Genomic DNA, 21,583 nt, shown 5'->3' with positions numbered 1-21,583 from the left:
TTAAGCCACTTCCTGTCAAGTTAACTCCAATTTGTTGGCTTTTGAAGGCAACAAAACGAGGCATTTTTCCTCATTATGCTTCTCTTTTTATACCACTGGTAATCACAGGCGGATTAAAGGGTGCCTGATTGGTTTTTTTGTCAAGGAACTGAGAAGCAGCCAACAGTACAGAAAAACAGAGTTGGGGTTAGAGGAAATTTCATGCTTGTCTCCTTTCCAGCTCCCTAACAGCCCACACTGCTGCCCCATACAGTGCTGCCAGCTGTACAGCAAATGTGTGCCCCTCCAACGGCGGCCTACCAGGCCACAGGCTCCATCCTGAGAGCCGTGAGATACCTTGCAATCTTGGCAGGTAGCTACTGCTGTCATAGGCATAATTCTAAAGGTGACCTCCGAAACCCCGGCAGCTCACCAAATGCAACAATATGAGCAGCTCAAGCTCGACACCCACTCTCCATATTGGCTCCTTTTGTTGCACTTCCCGCGTTCGCATTGCGGGGAGAGGCCTGGGGATGAGCTCCCCCAAAGAATCGGAGGCTCCCCTGCTTGGAACAGGGGTGGTTTGGAAAGGCGATGGYGGCGCTGACAGCTAAAGGCGGCTGAAGGAATGTGCTGTGGCTCCCGAGAAAGCCCGCAAYGCAAATGGTCAGCAAAGAACAAAAGGAAGGCTGACACCCTGCCATTAACCCAGCCTGGGCTGCCTAAGCATTAACTCGAGCAGTGTATCACTGCCATGGCTCGGAGGAGAATCTTACAGCTGGTATAGGGTAAGGAGCAACTTCCACAATACCCGGCGCTGCCTTTCCATAGCATCCCCTTCACTGAACGCTATTCACACCATTGGCAATTTTGCAGGAAAAATCTAAAGCTCCCATGCACTTTGCTTCATTTCCTTACAGCATGAACTCCAGCCTGTGTTGGGGACATTTTTCAGATGCTCCTTTCAGTATCATTATTATTATTATCATTATTATTATTATTATTATTATTATTATTATTATTACTACTACTACTATTATTCCTATTAGTATTACTGTTAATATTAAGACAATTGCATTCTATTTTCTTAAAATTTTTTGAATCCAAGGTTCAAACCCTCCTGCACCTCCCTGTTCCCCCCCAGCAAAAAAAAGAGGATTCATGGACATTTGCAGACCGTATCCTGGCTGAACCATTTGTGATTTTAGAAGTCTGGAGAGCCTTTCCAGAAAGCTGCCTCAAAAAGCAAGGAGCTGTTTCTGCTTCAAACCCCTGAAAGGAAGCGCCAGCTCCAAGCAGAGCAGYTCGGTGGGGACAGCCAGCACCTGGGGACAGGGGGTGGCAGGGAYGGGGCACCCACAGCCCGAATGGGTGACACACAGAACCTGCAGCCCAGCGAATGGTGCTGCTCGAGCGTGTGTACAGCTGCCTTTGCCATTTCCGAATACATCCTGAATTTTTTGTTAAATTGCGCAGATAATTAAAGCCTCTTCATATTTACAKTCTGCTTCATTGGTACCATGAATTCTGTTTTCAGTTACTGTCTGCAAATTCCCTCCCCGCGCAATTTCATACTAAGCAATAACACTTCATTTTACATAAGTTTTATCTGATGTCCCCATACAGAGCTGCCAGCTGTACAGCAAATGTGCAGCTCTCAAACTGAGGCCTACTAGGCCACAGGCTCCATCCTGAGATCTGTAAGGCACCTTGCTGTCATTGGCAAGCGTTCCCTGCTATCGCCGCGACCATCGCTCCACACCACACACAACTTAAAATCATCTGATTATTAGAATTTGTGGTCCACACTCCATTTTATCCTTTATTTAATCTATCCCCAGATCACACATTTGTTTAAATGTTTTGGCTGGTTTACAAATCATGCAGCCATCTGCACAGTAGGTGTGACACCATTTTTTAGACAAAAGTTACATTACAAAACAACAAAGATAAAGTCATTTGAAATGCTTTGGTGTTTGTTATTCTGCCTGGTTTGCTTGGACCAACTCTAAGAAATAAATAGAATTATCTGTGTAAATCGATGAACATCTATGAAAAACAACACCCAGCAGAATGCAGAGCTTGCTCCATTACCTACGTTAATATCATGACAGCTGAGGAGAGATGACCTGGCCCACTTCTCATCTCTCCTGTACAGATGGCTATTAAAGAGAAAGTATCCCTTTTGTATGGTCCATGCAGAAACCCTTTATGGGCTTTTCAAATAAGCCAGCATTGCCCACAAGAGAGTAGCTTCCTGTTAGTATTAAACAGCCCAGATTTTGCCTATTTTGTAACCCAGCTCCTCATGAAATTAACCTACGTTTTCTCAGGTTTAACTCCAAATGCTGATTTTCCYGGGTATTTCAATTACATCTCCTCATTTTGCAGACAAGGTGACCAAGTCTCCACTAACTTTCATACAACTTCTTGTCAGCTCTGCCTATAAACAAGAGGTTCCCAGGCATTCAAATAATTTCCTGATGCTAAGAGGGTATGATCACTCTCTTCACTGTAAATTGACAATTTCAATTTTTTTGTTACTCAAAAAACAGTTAAAAAAGACCGACAAAAGGAAGTCTTCACATCCTTCCTCCTCTAGCGTGTAGATCCATAWGTTTAGATTCTTTTTCTCCAAATTTCAGCTAAGAGGGACTTTACAGTATCAGATTTACTGTAGAGTGATTAAACTGACATTCTGAAGATGTATTACTAGAGGTCAACATGGTGCAACAAGTATTAGTTGCTCAGCACAGCTTTCTGCATAAGTGAAAGGAAAATCATGGGGTTTTAATGACCTAAGGCATTAGCCAAATAACAGAATGTGTGAATGCCACATGCTATTACAACCAGACAAGAATTTTCTTGGGCTGATTTCCAGAAAGCCAATTGAGGTATTTCCTTTGTCTTGACATCAGTGATGTTGTCCACATGTACCCTAACGTACGCTGCACAAATGTGAGGCAAATAAGATGATTTATTTTTATAGGTTTATTATGCATGCAGTTAATACATGCATAATGCAAACATGCACATCCACACAGCACAGAAGCATATATACATATTATATCACTGTCGCTGAAAAAATCAAAAATCATGAGTTGCACTAAACTGTATCTTTACATCTCCTAATGGTTACACACTASTTGTTTTAAATCATAGCTGTAAAATTTCTTTGTAGAAAAATGAATCTGCTAGATCTCATTTTCTATATACTCTTTAAACTCCAATTGTTTCAGCATAGCTTTGCTTATTTGGGTTTTGATGAAGTATTTATTTATTGGTGCAAACCAGAATTCCTCTTCTCAGTTGCAGGATTGCTTCATCCTGTTTTCCCATTTGCTTTCTAACTTTAGTGCTCAGCACCTTTTTTCCATTCCCTTCCCTTCCCTTCCTCCTCCTGCTCACACCTGCTACCCTGTTCAATGCAATGTAACATCCTTCACTCAAAGACAAGCTCTCCCACCACCACTACAGACTTCACAGAATGGGTTTTATGCATGATGCCGAAAAGGTTAAAGAGAGAAAAATCTGTTTACTGATCAGAAATTACATATTTAGAAACCAACAAAAGTAGAGTTTCAAAAAGGTACTGATTTTTTCCCCTTTGCTCCCCAACTCTTCAGAGGGGTAGTGGCTCTTGCTATGACACTGAGGCTTGCTTTCTTCATCGACAAAAGTAGCAGCAAACTGCAAAGATTGTGGCTGTTTCCCCCTTTTATCATTCCCTTTGTCAGCCTGATCAGTCCTCAATGGTAAATGTGCTGCTCTGTTGTGCACAGCCAGCGGCTCGCAATTTGCTCACTATGTTTCATGAGACAGTTGTTTGTGGCTGTTTGGAACACATTTACCTCTTTGGGGATTTATGCGCTAGTTGCAATGCCAACCTCCATAGTGATAGAAATTTCTTTCTAACTAAAATAGATAATTAGAAGCTGGTAATTATTGGTCAAGAATTATCAGAGTGAAAAAAATTAAGCTCTTCATAAATAGTTCTTGGCAATGTCATCTCTTTACATTATCTCATGCCTAACAGCACTTTACTCGGAGCACTTACAAATTTACACTACTGCTGTTGRGCCCCATAATTTTATATGGAGTAATTCCTTTCCTGAACTCCCCCAGTTCTGAGCCACGCTGTATRTGCATGTGTGCAAAATCCTAGGTAACTGCTACAGCAACTGTTTTGTCTATTTACACTGAACTACAAATGTAAAGGAATCAAGTGAAGATGAAATTATGTTTAGCATGTCTGCTTAAAATAAGTGTTTAGTGAAATAACACTTTAGTGTTATATGCTTTAGTGAAAATAATAGGAGGAGTAGCAGAGTGCATCAAACAGAACACAAACAATGGCAGACTCTTTTCCTCCTCTGTCAGGTCAAATGCCAACTGTAAACTACGTGATGAAAACAAAGGAATGCCAGAAAGCCTCTTTTCGGCAGACACCGTGTACCCAGAAATAGAATTTTCTCAAAGAAAGCTGGTAAAAGTGCTGTGTATTTCACCCAGATAAAACAGCAGAAGAAAAAAAGACAGCTGAAGAAATACCATTTATACCAACACTTATTGAACCCAGATGAAATCTGGATWTATGCTTCCTCCTTTTTCCACTCAAAAGCTGGAAATCGTTTCACCCACAAATTTCAATACACACCAGCAGACAGGTCTTCATTTGGCAATCACCCTTACAGTTATCCAAACAAAAGTACATGGCTACATCTAGGTCCAAAATAATGCCAAAACACAGGGCCTATTTAAAAAGCCCCACACTTTGCCTTGCTTTCTGTCTGCTAGCATCTCCTAGCTTAGCCTGACTCAGTGCATACTTTAAGCAAACATGAACATTTCTTGGTGCAGCAAAGTGTCTGGAAATGGGTGGACAGATCTGWCAGTCAGAACTCTCGAAATTTAGCTCACTAAATGCAAGCAAGGGATTCTACTTCTGTACCTCTTTCTCCTCACCCATTCAATGGAAAAGCCTTACTGCCCAGTCCCATCACAAAGATGTTGGGAAGACTCCTGTTAAGGGTGCAGAACAGTTCTAAAATGGAAAGCTCCAGAAGTAATGAACATGTAGTTRCTAAACAAAAGCTGCCCCTATGACATCTTTTTATTACATAACTTGTATGATGTAAATTGCTTTGTTGTCAAAGATACCTAAGGCTACACTTCACTGGGTCATCAGCAGATTTTATTTTTCTTTAGGTGGCATAATCCCTCTTGTTGAATTGATTGAAATGTATAATAAAATCTGGAAAAATGCTATATATCCTCCTAACAAAGAAGAGTAAGAGGCTTTTCAAATAGCTCTAATCCTTCTTCCCCTGCTAAATGTCTAGTTGAGATTATATTTGATTAGACAAAAACACATACATACACACAACCTAAAAATACCTACCCTCAGTGGAGCTATTTTAGCCAACAAAGTAATTCCAGTTGCCTTATTTAAAAGTCTGTTTCACACTGAGGTTTTATAAGTATAGCATTGCCTCAGTGACCTTCCATAATGCATCTCTGTGGATGTAAGCAACATGAACTCAGTTTMCATCCCGGGATCATGTTCAAGGGGCACAGTGATTAGATGGGACACCATCAACTTTTCTAAGGCTTTCAAACTGCATCGTGGTGGTGAGCAGCAACCAGCTCCCTCAGCTGGCAGAGCACAATCCCCATGAGTGGTTCCCACTCGTTTCTGAGCAGAGTTTTGCAGATGACTTTCCACCTTCACATTTGTCCCATGTCCCAGCTGCTTCCCCTTTTCTCTTTTCCCTGAATTATGACTATGGAGTCCTTCAGGTAAGAAGACACTACATCCATCAATAACCACAACACAGATAATAGGAACATTTTACTATGASAGGAAATAACAGTTCCTGACACTGTGCAATGATGTCTGTAAAGGCATTTATTGTCCCTACATCTGATCTAGAGATTTTCACACTGTTTGACTTTTAACTCCCACCTTGCCAGATTACTTTCCCCCTCCCTTGCAAGTAAACTCCTTTCTTTCCCTCTGTCTTCCTGAAGCTTTCTTACTTTCCTTTTCCCAGAGAATCAAAGACACTACATCTTGTTCTGYCAATGTCCTGCTAGGAAATCAGGGCAAGAAGATATATTTTATCAGATACATGTAAAAAAGAGATGGACCCATATCTTTAGGAAATCTTATTTTTTCTTTTTCATTTATTATGCTGTGTCAACAAGTCAATATTCACTCTAGTGCTTCATCTATTATATTTCTCAATCTTCATACTGATGCACATTCAGAAAAATACAGATATATATTATATATATTCACAAAAATGTGTTTGCATGTATGCTTTCTGTATTATGTATAAATACTGTAAGACTACCCACAGATGTACATAAACTAAGACTGATTTTAAATAGCTTGAACCCTTGAACCTTTCTCTCTAGACAGAACAYGGTCTTGGAAAAAGGCCTGTGAACAATGATATAAATTAAAGGGAAGGGGGGGAGAGTGAAATTAGAAAGATAGCTAAGGAAAAATCCAATTAGTGGTGAGAAGACTAACAGAATTGGAGATCAGAAATTATTTTTCCCTGGGCTTAGATTCCGAGGTCACATTCAAAACTCTCCAGAACGCTGATATTCCTTTCACTTCATCCCAACACAAAATCCCCTCGCATTTGCTTAATCGARACTACATCATTAGGAGCTGCTCTGTTAAGTCTGGCAGTGCAGATAAGAATCTTCCACTGAACACAGATTACCACACGCATGACCGGCAAATCTCCCTGCATGTTTTGCAAGCTCCTTCATTTCACTGGGAAGATTTTATATTAAGCACGTTTAAATCTGTGTCACTATGGTTATGTCATGAAGTAATATCATGCATGATTAGATAGAACACAGACAAAACAATTAAATATTTTTCTAAAAGATTCTTTTTCATTCAACCCCATCCAGCTTTTAGAAATTAAACATAGCCAGTTAATAGCTCAGTTTAAGAAAATATGTCTTTGCAGAGCTGCAATCTGAAGCCAGCTAAATGSATTTCTCCTGCTTTACTGACTTTTTGCTCCTCCCATTCTGACTCTTYAATAAAACTCATCCAGAAAATACAGGGAAAACATAAATCTGAGTATTTAATGAAATAAGTGATCTCCTATTCTGAAAATGTGAGGCACCTGGGAAGTGGGTAGCAAGMAAACACATCATCAATTCCAGCATCATCCCTTATAAACAGTGTCCATATTCCCCGTCACGTTTCAGCATCACTATGTGCTACAATTACGAACATTTCAAACACCGGGTTCAAATAAAACAGCAGAAATGGTGAGTTCTGTTGTTAGTAATACCCTCCTTTTAAATGCTGTTACTGACACAGATTGAATACTCTGAAGCAGTTCAAATTTGCTCTTACCCAAAACCACAAGATAACGAAAATAAGACTTAGTCTAACAGGTAAATTGCTTGTGTCCTTTATAAAACCAGTTTGTCATTTCCATTTRCCCATTTTTATGAAAAATATATAAAATGTTTATGCTCTAAATGTAAAACAWCCTAAAGTATCCAGAAAAATGGGTCATTGATTTTTGGCAGATAACTTTGTTTTACACTGCAGCCAAATTGCAAAGTGTTCATGGAAGAAATCTGCATGTTACCTTGAAAAAAAAAAATTATCACCAAACCAGAAAATGGAAAAGCTCACTTCTGTTGCATATGTAATTACTGGCTTCTATACCATATTGTTTGGTCTGTGCTTTGCAAGCTTTTCTGTTATTTTAGCAAGAAAACCAGCATAAGGGAAACAGGAGTAAAAAAATCAGTGGTATCAATCCCTGTTCTGAAAAGTGAAATTTGGAAAAGAGACTAAAAAAAGCAAGGAGACAATCCTGGCAATGTTATCTTATTAGTGAGCAAATGATGTGCTTGATAAATTTAATTGGCTGATACAACCCTTAGTGCTATTACTGAGTGGTTACCAAATTGAAAACATTATGGGTAAACCTAGGGGAATCAGCAAATAATAGGAAAATATGAATATCAAAGAAAGAGCAGCTTTTGTTTTATTCCAATTTACAACTGTAACAGCTTTGTAAACATCAGGATTCAGGAATCCTAAAAGACTTTTTAAAAAATGCTTGTACCTTAACGGATGGATTCCATTACTCTATACAATAATTCCTTAMTTTTTCAAATAATTTATAGTATTTAATTGTACAAAGATACAATCAGGATTTTTTTCCAGACTGCTCAAACATAACAAACAATACTATTTTATGGCCATTTGAATTATTTATGTTTCCTAATGACAAAAACTCACCAGTTTTGATTTTGGTACTGAGGTGCTTGAGAAGTACACAGTAGTGTCATTACCATAATAACTTCTGAAATTAAAACCTGTCTAAAACTCTATGGAAAGCTAACATCCAGTTCATTAACCATTCTTGTTAGTTTGTTTTCAATAATGCAGAAATGATTAGAAGTTTAATTTGCTAATCACCTGTGTTTTGACTGGCAGTGGATATATAATTCTCTGCAGAAGTCTAAACTAGCCCTTGCAGAAAATAAAATATGCTAATGCTTTATCAAGTCTAATAATATGAATAAAAAAATCAATCATGCCTAGGTTAATCATTGATGGATCCACAATTAATTTCTCCTTAACTCGGTTTAATTTTCGAGACAATGGTGATAATGAGTAAGAGAAATGGTTATCTGCCTTTGAGAAGTTTTAATGCTTCACTTACCAATCATGTGGTTTGCAACATGAACTTGGATATCCCACTCATTGTAGAAAACCATCTGACATTTGATGCACTGGTAGGTCTTCTTCTAAAGAAACAAGGRCAGATAAAATTTACTGAAACATACAGTTGCAATAAGTTCATTATAATTCAAAATACTGAGTTCACAGTGGTCATGTAAAGCTCTCCAGCAGTGTTTTCATTAAGGCTTAATTACTAATATTAAAAAAAAAACCAAAACCAAAAAAACCACTCTGAAAGCTCCATAGTACCTTTCATCTGAGTTTTCTGGAACTTGGTACAGTTTTGGTTTTTTTTGTCAGCTTCTTAACTCCATGGACAGACCAGTATTGCTAAAACATGCTACACCCATGGAAGGCCAAATGGAATGAGGATACATGGGATGTAAGCCAAACAACACTGAAACTGACATGAATCTTTCATTTTATACAAATGGATAAGATTCACTACAGAAAAAGGGAGAAGCCCAGAAAAGAATCAGAAATGAAAAATCTGCTTCTCTCATTTTCAGTGAGCCTGCAGAATCTCCTCTGCRCCACACATTTTAAATGGTCCATCAGATGCCATTTTTCAAGGAGGGAAACCTCCCAGCTAGTCTGGACAAACAGTTGCTGTATTGGGGCAGTTGCTTCAGTARTATCTGTTGGCCAGCCAGTTACTAAAACTGGGAAGCCTGACTAGAAACTAGCCAGAGAGCATGCCTCTGGCCATACTGGATTGGGCTTGACTTACTTTAAAATCATGGTACATACAGCTCAAATTTCATTATAAACCACGAAATGCATTACTCTGCTCTACTCAGTGCACAGAACAAGTTTTTCATTTCTGTCTTGATATCTTTCAAAAAAGAYCTGTTCTTTCACTTTTCTACAAGGTATATAACTTGTCCAAGACATTTTAACACCCTAAAAATGTAACTGTATTTTCTCTCATTATTTTTCTTGATCTGAATTGGCCAGAGAGYTGATATTAGAAAGTATTGTTTTAAAAGTGAAAACCAAAAGTTTATTCAAAGTAAGGTTTTGTTTTTCCTTTGTAAGACTTAAAATCTGCAGTTATCCAGGCATCTAATGAGACAAGTCAGATTCATAAAATTATTCAACTGCATAATTGTAGTATCAAAGACTCAAGTCCTAAGGTAACAGTCCTGAAGAGCTCAATTGTTGTTTTGAAGACGCAATGAAGTCAAGGTAAGCCCTGAATTGCCACATCAAGGCAGTAACTCAAGAGACACAGATCTTTCTGTACAGCCACAGGCACCTTGCCTACATCAGCAAAAAGAAGAAGAAAAAACCACAGAAAACACATATTTTTTAAAGAATGTAAAGTCACAAGATGCTGGCACAGATGTATTAAATTGCAGATTTCACATATATTAGTTGGGGAAGAAGTTGAGTTCACTGGATAACGTGCATCAAAAATACAGCCTCTCTTGTATATACTTAATTTGTGAAGAATTTAATGCAAATGGTATTTTCAATTATATTTTTARAAAGGGGTTGGCCTTTCTTTACCTGACTCCAAACAGTAATAAACACTTGCTGGATTTTTTATCAGTATCTAAATTTAAGAGCCCTGTCCCAGGCAGATAAAGTGCCCATCTAGTAAGTATCTTTCTACTTCAAGCCTATAGGCAGGAATATAAAGATTTTTTTCAAACATATGTTGTTTTGCCTTACCAAGTTAACCCAGAAGTTAGTGACTAATCAAAGTCAGCTGAAATTAAGTGTTTCTGTGGGCTCCTCTTTACAAATCTCCCACTGGTTTGCATACACAGAGGTTAKTTTAATTTTCTCAATGAGAATAAAATGTGCTGCATCTCTTCTGAGTAAAAACAACCATAAGCCTTTTTTTTTCTGTTTTTCATTTAAATTAACTTTAGTTTTTCAAAATGTAACCAAGTTAAATTGTTATGCAGACAACCAAAAATCAATGGGCRCCCAGAAACCAAATCTGCTTTGACTTAGTATTACTGTTAAGATTTGTAAAGCCGGCTGCTTTAAAAGATAAAATACTTTTTCTCTTATTCTGTTCTTGTGACAATACTGGTAACATTRGTAGAAAATCAGATTCAGTCTAAGGATTTCCTATTATATGCTGGTAAATTTAACCTTACTGCACYACATGTAGATCTATCAAAGACCTCTAAATAATGACAGTCACGATCAACGATTTATTATGCTAAGCTCTTTACAAGATGCTTTTTGATGCTGACATATAGAACAACAATATTGCATAAATAACAATCACTCTCCTTTTTTTAAAAAAACATTGTTTCCCTTTAGAACTAGTTAGAAAATATTTCTTACTCCCTGATGACTGGCACTATGTATTGTTTATTAGCATACCCCTAGCATTATTCCTGATATGTGACTTTGTTGAAAAACAAAGAAACATAAATGTAATGGCTGGTCTTTTCTCTTGTTAGCAGAGCAACGCAGAGTGCATGTCAAGAATTGTCGGCAAAATTATGACTGATGTACATGAAGACAACACATACAAAGGTTGGGTTTTTTTTGAAGTCAAATACTAAAAAATAAAGTGATTTGACAACAACAAAAAATAATAATTTACTAGCACTTACTAGCCTGTTCAAAATGATCTGACATATTTGCAGAATCACACACAGAGTTTTTCCTTTTATCATGAAGGGAAGATTGTTTTTGTGACTGCTGCTTGATCAAGCACTAGTTCTTTCTTGTTTCCAAACATATTCTAAAACGTTGACATCAACTTTTATTAGATCAATACACACTCATCTCAAAGTGTCTAAACTTGTGCAYGGTTAAGTTTTTATTTTAAAAGCATGTTCAGTAAATTCCATTTACTCCTAGATTTTCAAAGTGATCAAACCTAGTCATTTTCACACYACATTGAACAAAACCCACCTACTTATTTCCATATGTTTCACGCGCTAAGGAAGCCCTTTTTCACTGCAAGTTACATATTAGTCTCACAAGCTTTGTCAGAACCATGGGACACACAGGAGCTCCTGGGTCCTGATGTGCTTCATGACTGATCCCAATTCCCTGCTAGGGTGAGATCTAGGGAAAGACCCAACTCTTCCTCATACTGTGTTCCYGGAAAGGGGAAACTTGCAGAAAAATAAGACAGAAATGAAACCTGAGAATTGCAGCTCCATGCCTCTTGCCTGGATATGAAGGAAAGAAGCCTTGCAGCATTTGTGTAACACACCACAGAAGAAAAATTGGATTATCACTCAAGGAGGCATGTGAATTTTTCTCGAGTGTCTCCAGCCTTTCGTGATGCAAAACAGAGCTACAGAGAAAGAAGCTCAGRGCTGTGACAGCCATCCTTGCCTTGTCCTGCTGCAGCTGTTCGCTCCTCTGCCCAAACCACCAGCCTGTGGAGGACCCARAAGGACAGGGCAGGCACCCCAGGCCCAGCTCACAGCCCTGAGAATGTCAGCTCCACACAACGATGCAGGGTGGACAGCTGAGGGCACTTACACCCTAACCTGCCACAACTGCTCTTCCCAAAGGACACCTGTCAGTCTCCTGAGGAGACAGAAGAATGACAATATTGTCATTCCTCCCTATAAACACAGAAAGAAGTTGTCACATACTTTCTGTGAAAGAGTAATTTCATATCAGCAAGCATGGGCCACAGAAGACTCTTAGCAATGCATTTACATATGGACGCAGGCAGGACTAGTAACTGGAGAAGACACAATATGTTCTAAACTCTGCCATCTTGCAAAAACTCCCAAAGATTTGTTCCAGAGAAGAAAGGCACACGGGATTAAGAAAGTGGTTTMACTTTTTCCTTTCATTTATTATTATTATTTTTATTATTATCATCATCATATTCATTATTACCTCATCTTTTAATAAAATCTCTCCAAAAATCAAGCCCATAATCCTCCACTGAATCCCCTCCTGTCAAGAATCCAATTACCAGTTTGTCTCCTACATGCTGAGTAGGAGRCAAAAGTCATTCCTGGGGCCATTCAAAATCATTGTAGAAGAGTAACTGCTTGGCCGAATGACTCACAACAGCATTGGGTGCCTGCTGCATTCCTGTTTTCATAACCAATTTAAAGCCTTCCAGCATTCAGAGCTTCTGTCTGACTTCATTTAAAGAGCTTTGGATTGGGCATATGCATGTATCTCTCTAACCTTTTAAATAATTAATATCACCTAGACCTTTAATTATTGTCCCAATCCTCACTTACCACTTTGCAGTTTTCTGAATTTCTTTTCTATAAAGGTGCCCAGTGTCCATGTCATGTGAAATGAGACATTGCTGCTTTTATAAACACTCCAGGATATGAGCTTTCAACTGGTACTTCAAATTCTGTGCACAGAATTTTATTTGCTTTGCTTTTATAAATAAAGCAAAACAACTAATAACCACTCTACTAGAGGATTTATAGTTCTATTCAGAAGTGCTTCAAAAGTATGCAGAAGATACTTCTGTGTAGACTTCTGTGCCCTGTGACTGTCTGAGGTACCAATACATTCTTTTCTTTTCTATTCCCTAGMCTCATCATATTACTTGAAAATGAACTGCATATGCTACTATTCGGCTCATGCTCCACCTCCTTGTCAAAATCATTCAGTATTTTATCACCTGCCTATTTKGTTCTGACATTTCCCCAGTTTTGTTCTACCAGGGAATTTCATCACCTTACTACTTATTCTTTATTCCACACTACTGATATGCTGTGTAAGTTCAACAAAATAGGTGCAAATAATGATTCTTAAGGCTTTCCATTATTTACACCCCTCCAAACCAACCTGCTTCAATTCACAAGACTCTATGCTTTCCATACCCAAGATCATGTTTCTTTTCTTTTTTAATCAAAGAAAGTATCTCTCCCTATGCCGTACTTATTCACCCAACAGATTAGTCTTTTGTGCTATACCGTTTCAAAAGCTTTGCTAAAATCCTGGTAAATCATGTTTATAGGCTTCTCTGTCAGCACTTGTGGCTACTCTCTCAAAATACTCTTTATTGAAAATTTTAAGCATGATCCTCCCTCGGTGAATCTTTGCCCTCTATCCTTCATTAAATCCAAACTTTCTTCTATCACATCTTTGATTAGCCTTCCTCTTATGTTCCTCACTGTTTAAATCAAGCTCACAAACCAATAACTTCATGCATAATCCTTACATTCCCTGTTAAATGTTTGTTTAGTGGCTTTTTCCCAGGCTGTAGGTGYTTTTTCTGAAAGATCGCAAATTTATCTGTTTAATGTTTCCTTTTATCTTCAGCTCCTTTCACTGAGAATTTTCGAATGGATATTTTTGTAAGTTATTTATTGTATGTTATACTCCATTATATTACCTTTAATCTGTACTTCATTCTTCTCCATGGGGGGGATATGCCACCAGMTTCACAACAAAACATTTTTTTTAACAGTACTGGTTTCCTTGATTACATAYACCACTTCTGGAATCCCTGTACCCATTTCCCTTTTAAATGAATACTAATTCCCTATATGAAATAACCAAAATATCATTTATAGCTTCTAATGCATGGCATCTACAGTTTCAGGCTTGCAGGCACCCCYAGTTTGTTCTATACTCTCTTCACACCTCTCTTCCATGCCCTACCAAAAATGGTTTTGATGTGTACCTGTTACYCTACCAATAACCTCCTGTTTACACCTAATTACATTATTTGCCCTTGTCACACTACTGAAGGGGATTCTCAAGGCTTTTCCCTCTCAGTTTTAGCACAGATTGAATGTGTGGATCGATGACACAGCTAAGACAATYTGCTGTTGCCAAAAAAGTGATACCACACCTCTCACATCCTCTAATTCCCTTCTCCCGTATCAGTCATTCACTCAGTTTCCCTCACATAAATCCAGGGTGGAGTTAACCTTTTGAGCCAACAGAACAGTAACCTGACAAGAGAAAGTGAGCAGCAAAATCTAACAAACCATATGAAAAAAAAACAAGTTAAACATTTAAAACTASCACACTAACTACAGCAACTTGCCAGTGTTGATTTCTAATTCAGCCAGCCGATTTTTTTTACATCATTATCTTATTAAGCATAGCAGTGTGCTTGGCCCTGCATGGGACAAGAGAGCAACCACGACCTTAGCTTTGTCCATTTAGTCATTTTTCCTCAGAGTCCAGATTAATTTTGACRGTACCTTAATTGGGGATTTCTTTTYTATCTTCCTGGATGCTTATTTTGTCAGCCTTAAGCTCTTAAAAAAATTCAGCATATGTTAGCCATTTTCATTGAATAGTTATTTATCTTGTTATGGGACACTGTCATCTTSCTTTTTTTAAAAACTGACTAATTATTAACTCTTATTACTGCTCACACCACACCCTTTAATTATTTCCTGATTACTTCTAAGAACATGTTCATGGGGATTTTTATGAGGCTTTTTCTATTCKGTTTTTACTTAGCAGGGTCTTAAGTATAATAGGGTCTCAATGTACACACCTAGAGAAAGAATACAATCATCCAATAAGGTAAGCAAAATGAAAAATGGAAAGAAACATTATTTTTTCTAATTTCTTTCATTACCATTACTTATTGCATTCATACACAAGATATATTGAGTAAGAAATACAAATGTTAATGTTAGCAATCCTTCCTTCTCTATTCTCCTTGAATTCATGGTCTGCTGTCCTGCCTTTCACCTTTATTCTGGATTCCGTATTTAATCATGTCTGTCTTCAATGTCTCTTAGTTACAAATCTTTCCTTCTCCTGGCTGATGAAATGCATTAGCTTGCAATGTCTCACATCTCCACATAGAAAAAAAACATATCTTGCCACATTTAAAAACTGCATTTCTTCCCTTCGAGATCTCTAATCCTTTACCTCTCTCTAGGTCTTTCAAACTCAGTACTGAATTGAGATATCTGTCAGAAAAGTAACTCTAAAACCTGGCAGCAGAGAGCTCAATTACTTCATATCAGGCTCACATAGTTTATGAACACAAACAGCTTAAAAGTATTGTGAATTTGCTTTGGGGTGTAAAAATCAAATATGCTTCTTTTTCTCCTTCTCTGAGGGTCTGATCCTGGGTGAGGCTGAGTCTCTGAGCAGCRCGTGTGTATGTGCTGAACAGTGCTCAGGAATTTGGGGCTGACTCTGTCAGCAACTGAACTTTCTGTCAGCATCCCCACCCCTTTCTGTCTCCTTGCATTACACTTAAAACCAAAGGCAACTGCCAGCCTGGGACATTCTCAAGCCCTAGAGCTGTTAACCCATCCTGAGGCATCCCAACACTCAGCATCTGTGTCAGAGCTGCTGTGTGGCTACGGACATTAAGGAGRAACTATGACCAACACCACACTGATAATTCTGCAGACGACGTGGCATCAAAGCACAGGCAGTAGGGCTTGACTTGGCAGGTCTGAGACTCAAAAAGCTGATATTCTGAGTAAGYTGATATTTTTTCCTTTCTAAAGTTGGGGTTTTTTTCTTTGTTTTAAAAAAAGGCATACTGAGACAGACTGTCATTCAATAAAGCCACTACTTTCTTCACCAACAATCAGCAACAGATGTAGCCCAATAAAATTAATAGTTTGCAAGTACGCACAAGAGAATACTCTTGTCTCTTTTCTCCATCACAGATTTTGTTAAAGCTCTCTGGATTTTAACAGAAAGGCAAAATCAGGAGCTTTTTATATACCTTTTTTTTTTTTTTTTTGGTAACTTAAACACTACAGCCGCTTTTCTCCCACTCTGTGGAGAATTAATGCTGATTAATTTCACTTTCCAAAGTGTGACTCAGGACCCTCCCCCTGCCCTTAATTGTCCACTTTTAACTCAAACTGAATTCTGCACTATTACTTACCAAGATAATTTAATCCTACAGAATAGAACTTGTGCTCAAAAATATGCAACATTAATATTAATGTACAAACAGAAATATATTACTCATACATAATATATAAGAAATTAATTTTCATTGAAGTATCAGGAGAAGGACTAAACCCCTTAGATCCTTCTCATGCAATTAGCTCTGCACTTGGGGAAGTCAATGGGACTTCACAAATGAAGGCTTCACACGGTAACACTGGCAAGACTGGGGTTTTATAAAGACACCACAAAATACGCCATGAACAGTCCTACAATCATATTGCTGTGATTTTAGTACTACCCTGTATGGATACACTTAGGCCACAACAACATTAACAAATATCCTGGTAGCATCTGAGCTGGCACACAGCTGCTGACACTGCAATGACGCTTGACTGTGTGCCCAGATGAAAAACCTCCACTGGGGCAGTGCAGCTGCCCAAGGAAGTGGTGTACCCACAAAACAAGCACTCTGCTGAGCCACTCTTCAACACTATTCACAATGACTTGTGTCTAACTGTTTTTTTTCCTGTGAAGATATCCTTGCTCTCCTCTAAGGGAATTAAGGGAACTTCCCAGAATTGCCTCTGTCCTATTTYATAATCTTTTACTTTCATATTAATTCTTAAAATACCAGCAGTTCTTCTTAGGTATATCCCGTAGTGAGTGAACATATTTTTACATGGGGCTTCAGTCTACCATTTCCATATCTGAAAAAAAATTGCAGAATTTGTTTCAGAAGCAGAATGCTATACTTATAGGTTTGAAGGACTACAACCTCTGGACCACCACCGTGTAAACTACCAGCTGTGAAGCAGGGAACACAAGAGAAATGASGAACTATGGATAAGACTGATAGTTTGGGAGAACCACCAGGTGATGCAGACATTCCCTGCCTAGGCCTAAGAGAGAAGCACCAAGCAGCAGAAAAGGATCAATTACAAGTTGGCCACTGTCAGTGACAAGGATTGCAAGGTTGCAAGGATTTGTAAGCAGACAGCCATGTTGATAAACCTGTTCCAGCCATTAGAGCAAAAGCCATTGGAGCAAGGGGATTGTTGTAGCAGTGGTAAAACAAACACAGAAGGAAATCTGGAAGTCTGGACTCTCAGATCATTCTTTGTTAGTGAACCACCCTGTTTCCTACTGGAAAATGCAGAGAGGAAGAGGTGACCTTCCAGATATGAAATGCCATTAGGTGTATCTTTTTAGATAGAATATTGTGCAATATCTGAATGATAAGCAAAACCCAGAGGAAATGTATCCCAACACAGGACACCAAAACTGGGCATATGATCAACGGTGATAAATAGCTCCCTTCTCTCCTACCTCCCACCATGTTTTTGAGTACACAAGCAGCAAGCAGCTTTGAAATGGCTGCATGTCTACGTGGCTGTATTTCCAAGATACTCTTCTAAGGCATTTCACAGGCATTAAAAATGATTCCTAGAAGTGCACATTATTATTGGTAGGACTGTACTGACATGCTCAGTATCAGGGAAGGCCCTACCCTTTTATTTTCTGACTTAYGGAGCCATACCAGCAACAAAGGTTTCGCCACCAAGGAAGAACAGGGTAACATCAACATACACCTGGTGGATGGGCCCAAATAATGACAGAAACCACTGAAGAGCAAAATGAGAGAGTTTGATCTCTGGGGATCCTCTGGTCCAGTCCTGGTTCAAGAAGGGTGACCTAGAGCTAGACCATATCCAGATGACTTGTGAAAATCTCAGGGGATACACAACCTCTCTGGGTAACCTGTGTCTGGATTGTAGGGTTTCCTGATGTTCCCTCAGTTGCCCTCGCAGTGTTTCCTRATGTTCACAGGGAATCTCCTGTGCGCTCATTTGTGCCCTTTGATTCTTGCTCTAAAACATCACATGGTGACGGTGGATGTTAGCAGCAGACACATCTCTGCTGTCATAACCAAAAAAATAAGCTGTATAAAACAGTACAGATCACGTTTTATACAACTATTTGTAACACAATGCAGGAAATGGTATAAATGAAAGACGGCTATGGCAGGAGAAAAAGGCATCTCACCATTTTGAACCACCAGGCATAAGATCAACTACATGCTATCACAGCACTACGGCAAGTCAAAGAAAAGTATCATTTAACAAGATACTACATGTCAGGTGGTTTGTTTATGTTCATTTTGCACAACATCATGAAACAAGCAGTACTGTGCTACAGACCCATTTTAAATTAAAGGTTAGCCCATTTTATTTCCCTCATGACAGAGTAACAAATTTGGGTGTTATGTTTGTTGTGTGAGACCAAGTAATACACACATCATATATAAGAACTTTATTGAGTAGTGGTGGAAAACAATTTTCATGTACAGTCACTTAAGAAGCTGGCCTTAAGAACAGATCACAGTTTCTTCCTATAGCTTCATTTCTTGTGTTTGCTTGACTTTCACATAAAAAACARGTATAAACTTCAGCTACAGCCATCTTCCTGGTTTGGATCTCTTAAACGCCTCTTTCCTATTTGGATTCTATAACCTCCTGGGTCACCTCTCTTCCCAAACCTTTTAACAACTTCATAGGCTTTGAGATTACTATTAATCTATGACATTTTTATTGAAATTGGCCAAGAGTAGCCCAGAAATAAGAGGGGGAAGTGAGAGACTCCTCTAGAGGTATGTAAACCAGCAGACGAATGGCACGATTTTCTGTGTCTTGCTCCCAAAGATGAACAGGTTAGAAAATCATGTGAAATTTCTCTTTGTTTCTACCCAGTTGTGAGGCCAGAATACAAACACTCATCATTACTATGCTTTTCCTCTGGGGTTGTGCAAAAATTGTGGCATGTTACACCAACCAGTTGGCCAGTAGGTGCAAGTATAGGGAAAGCCCCATGAGGATGTAGTGGTGAATATACAGCTCCTGAGCTGAGCTGTAGGAGTATACATCTCATAGATGTTTCATCTCATAAAGCTTTGCTGAATCTAYATTTGCCCTCTCTAGAGATGCTTAAGGACTCCATCCACATTCCTGTGTTCCTCTCCAGTTCTTCTGCCTTTCTTCAAGCAGGCAYTTCATCCCCCTCACCCAGTTAATTTTACAGAAATCTTGAAAATTTTGGATAACATGTTATCCTTTCATCCTCTCRCGCAACGTTTTCCACAGGWGTGAAGAAGATGCCTCTCCAAATTYCCCATGTGAAGCCTCTGACAAATARCAAGACAGACAAACARCATTAGATTTTAATGATCAGTGGATAGGAAACTAAGAAAACTCAGTTTTATCCCCCTTGCTTCTGTTCAGCAGCTCCCAGCCAACATACGGCCTTCCTTTCACAGACTGAACTCATGGTGTGTGTGAGGTGGGAAGATTGAAGCTTAACTCTGGTAGCATTTACAGCMACAGGATAACAATACTACTATCCTTGTAAAATTCAAAGAGAACTCTGAAAGCTTACTACCAAAAGTGTTAAAACAAAAAGAGAAATGTTTAACTTGGATCTTCTCAGTCACTTCATGGCAGTGGCACTACCAGAAATTAAAGCCTAGTGCAAAGTGTACGTTGTCTACCATGGCAAAAAAAACCCAGGTCAGCCCTAAGATATATATGGTCACATTTCAAATAATACTTTCCTGAAAGCAATGTTAAAATGAGGCCAGAAAACAAAAATGGCATTTTTAGTGAGCTCGTTTTGAAACTCTAGAAGCAGAAAATATGTTTGACACAGATTAGTTTCACAAACTATTTCAAAGCCAAATCTTTGTGCCAGCAACAAACCTTCTTTACCTTTTTCTGTCCCTGGATCCAAAATACGGCATGAAAATCACTTGTTCTGGGCCTGGATTCACTGACAGGAAACCCAAGGCACTACTTATGTTTACATTACAAGTTTATGTGCTTATTCATAAAAATCCTGTAGTCAGAACGATCAGCTTGGATTGCTGATGAGGAGGATTATTTTAATTTCTTTATGTATTTCAATTAAATGCATGAGTATTGATTTCAGTGCATTTTTTCAGTTAAAAGCACTGTGATTTATACTGCTAAAATGCTATTGCTTGCCCTGCCAAAAGCGTGCATCTGGGAACATTTCTGGGTTGCTTACAGTCTTTTCTCTCTTCTTTCCGCCTCTGACTGCCAGTGCATGCTGTTGAAATAAACCAGCTACTTCAAAAGGCAGTTACTGTTTTCTGTCTTTGTGGGTCTGGCAGTGTTTTTGAGAAGTGGGGGGAAGAATAGTAAGGGAATAAAGGCAGATTCAGGGCCCATGAATAAATAAAGAGAAAAAAGATGTAATGACAAAGGAGTACACCTACCTGAGYGCCATTCTTTCTCCCAGGGTGATACCGTTTCTGGATTCATCTGAGGTCGGAGAAGTTGAGTTTCAAGGAGCCAACAGCTCGCCACAGCATCTGAATTTTGTGACCCCATCTCTGCAAGCTCATTGTTAGCCTGCGCTTTCAYGGCTCCTTCCAGAACAGTGCTGTGATGTGCCTGGTGTCCCCAGCTGTGACATGYCCATCCTGGCATACAGCTCTGCACAACCACAACGGGACAGAAGAGCAGCCCCAGATTCACTTATTCTGCTCTCCAGCTGGTGTGACAGTTGCTMGCTCTCTCCTTTGTCCAGCACTCTTGATACTCTCAGCTACAGTGAATTTCTGCAAGTCTTTTGCCACACCTAAATAAGCATCYTTGCTCCTGAAATAATTTGGCCATGTACTCACACTGCTCCTTCTCTCCTAAAGACCAGAAAACCCAGAGCATTCTTTTATTATTAATGAAGGACTGTCTGCATTGCCACAGGTAGTAAATACACTATTCACATGAGCTTCACATTCATGAAACAAAGTGATACAGGAGCAATTATGCTTCTACTCTGAAAATTATCAACAGGACCCCAAACTGAGTGCAGTTGTTCATGTGGGTACACTAGCAAAATTCAGCTTTTACCATGAAGCTGTTGGTGTAAGCTGGAGCCCATCCCCTTCTTCCCTGCCAGCTAAGAAATGAACAATAGAACTTATCATACAGTTATGCTRGTGTGATTCTGCAAGTACAGAGGTCTTGAAGCTGAAGAAGTGAGGGC

At 38.9% G+C, this 21,583-nt stretch overlaps 1 protein-coding gene across 4 annotated transcripts in view; it reads right to left on the bottom strand.

The window, feature by feature from the left end:
- Nucleotides 1–21,583, bottom strand: part of ZNF521 (zinc finger protein 521) — a 229,987-nt gene that overhangs the window by 109,281 nt on the left and 99,123 nt on the right. For all 4 annotated transcript variants that reach the window (XM_057367247.1, XM_057367248.1, XM_057367249.1 and 1 more), the window contains one exon: nucleotides 8,700–8,784. In XM_057367247.1, coding sequence (XP_057223230.1) covers nucleotides 8,700–8,784 — 85 coding nt within the window. The remainder of the gene's footprint in view (nucleotides 1–8,699; nucleotides 8,785–21,583) is intronic.

This window comes from Malurus melanocephalus, unplaced genomic scaffold (genome assembly GCF_030028575.1).
Source record: "Malurus melanocephalus ecotype Western Australia unplaced genomic scaffold, MMel_1.1 scaffold_76, whole genome shotgun sequence".
Classification (NCBI taxonomy): domain Eukaryota; kingdom Metazoa; phylum Chordata; class Aves; order Passeriformes; family Maluridae; genus Malurus; species Malurus melanocephalus.
This window is presented reverse-complemented; position numbering and strand designations above follow the sequence as displayed.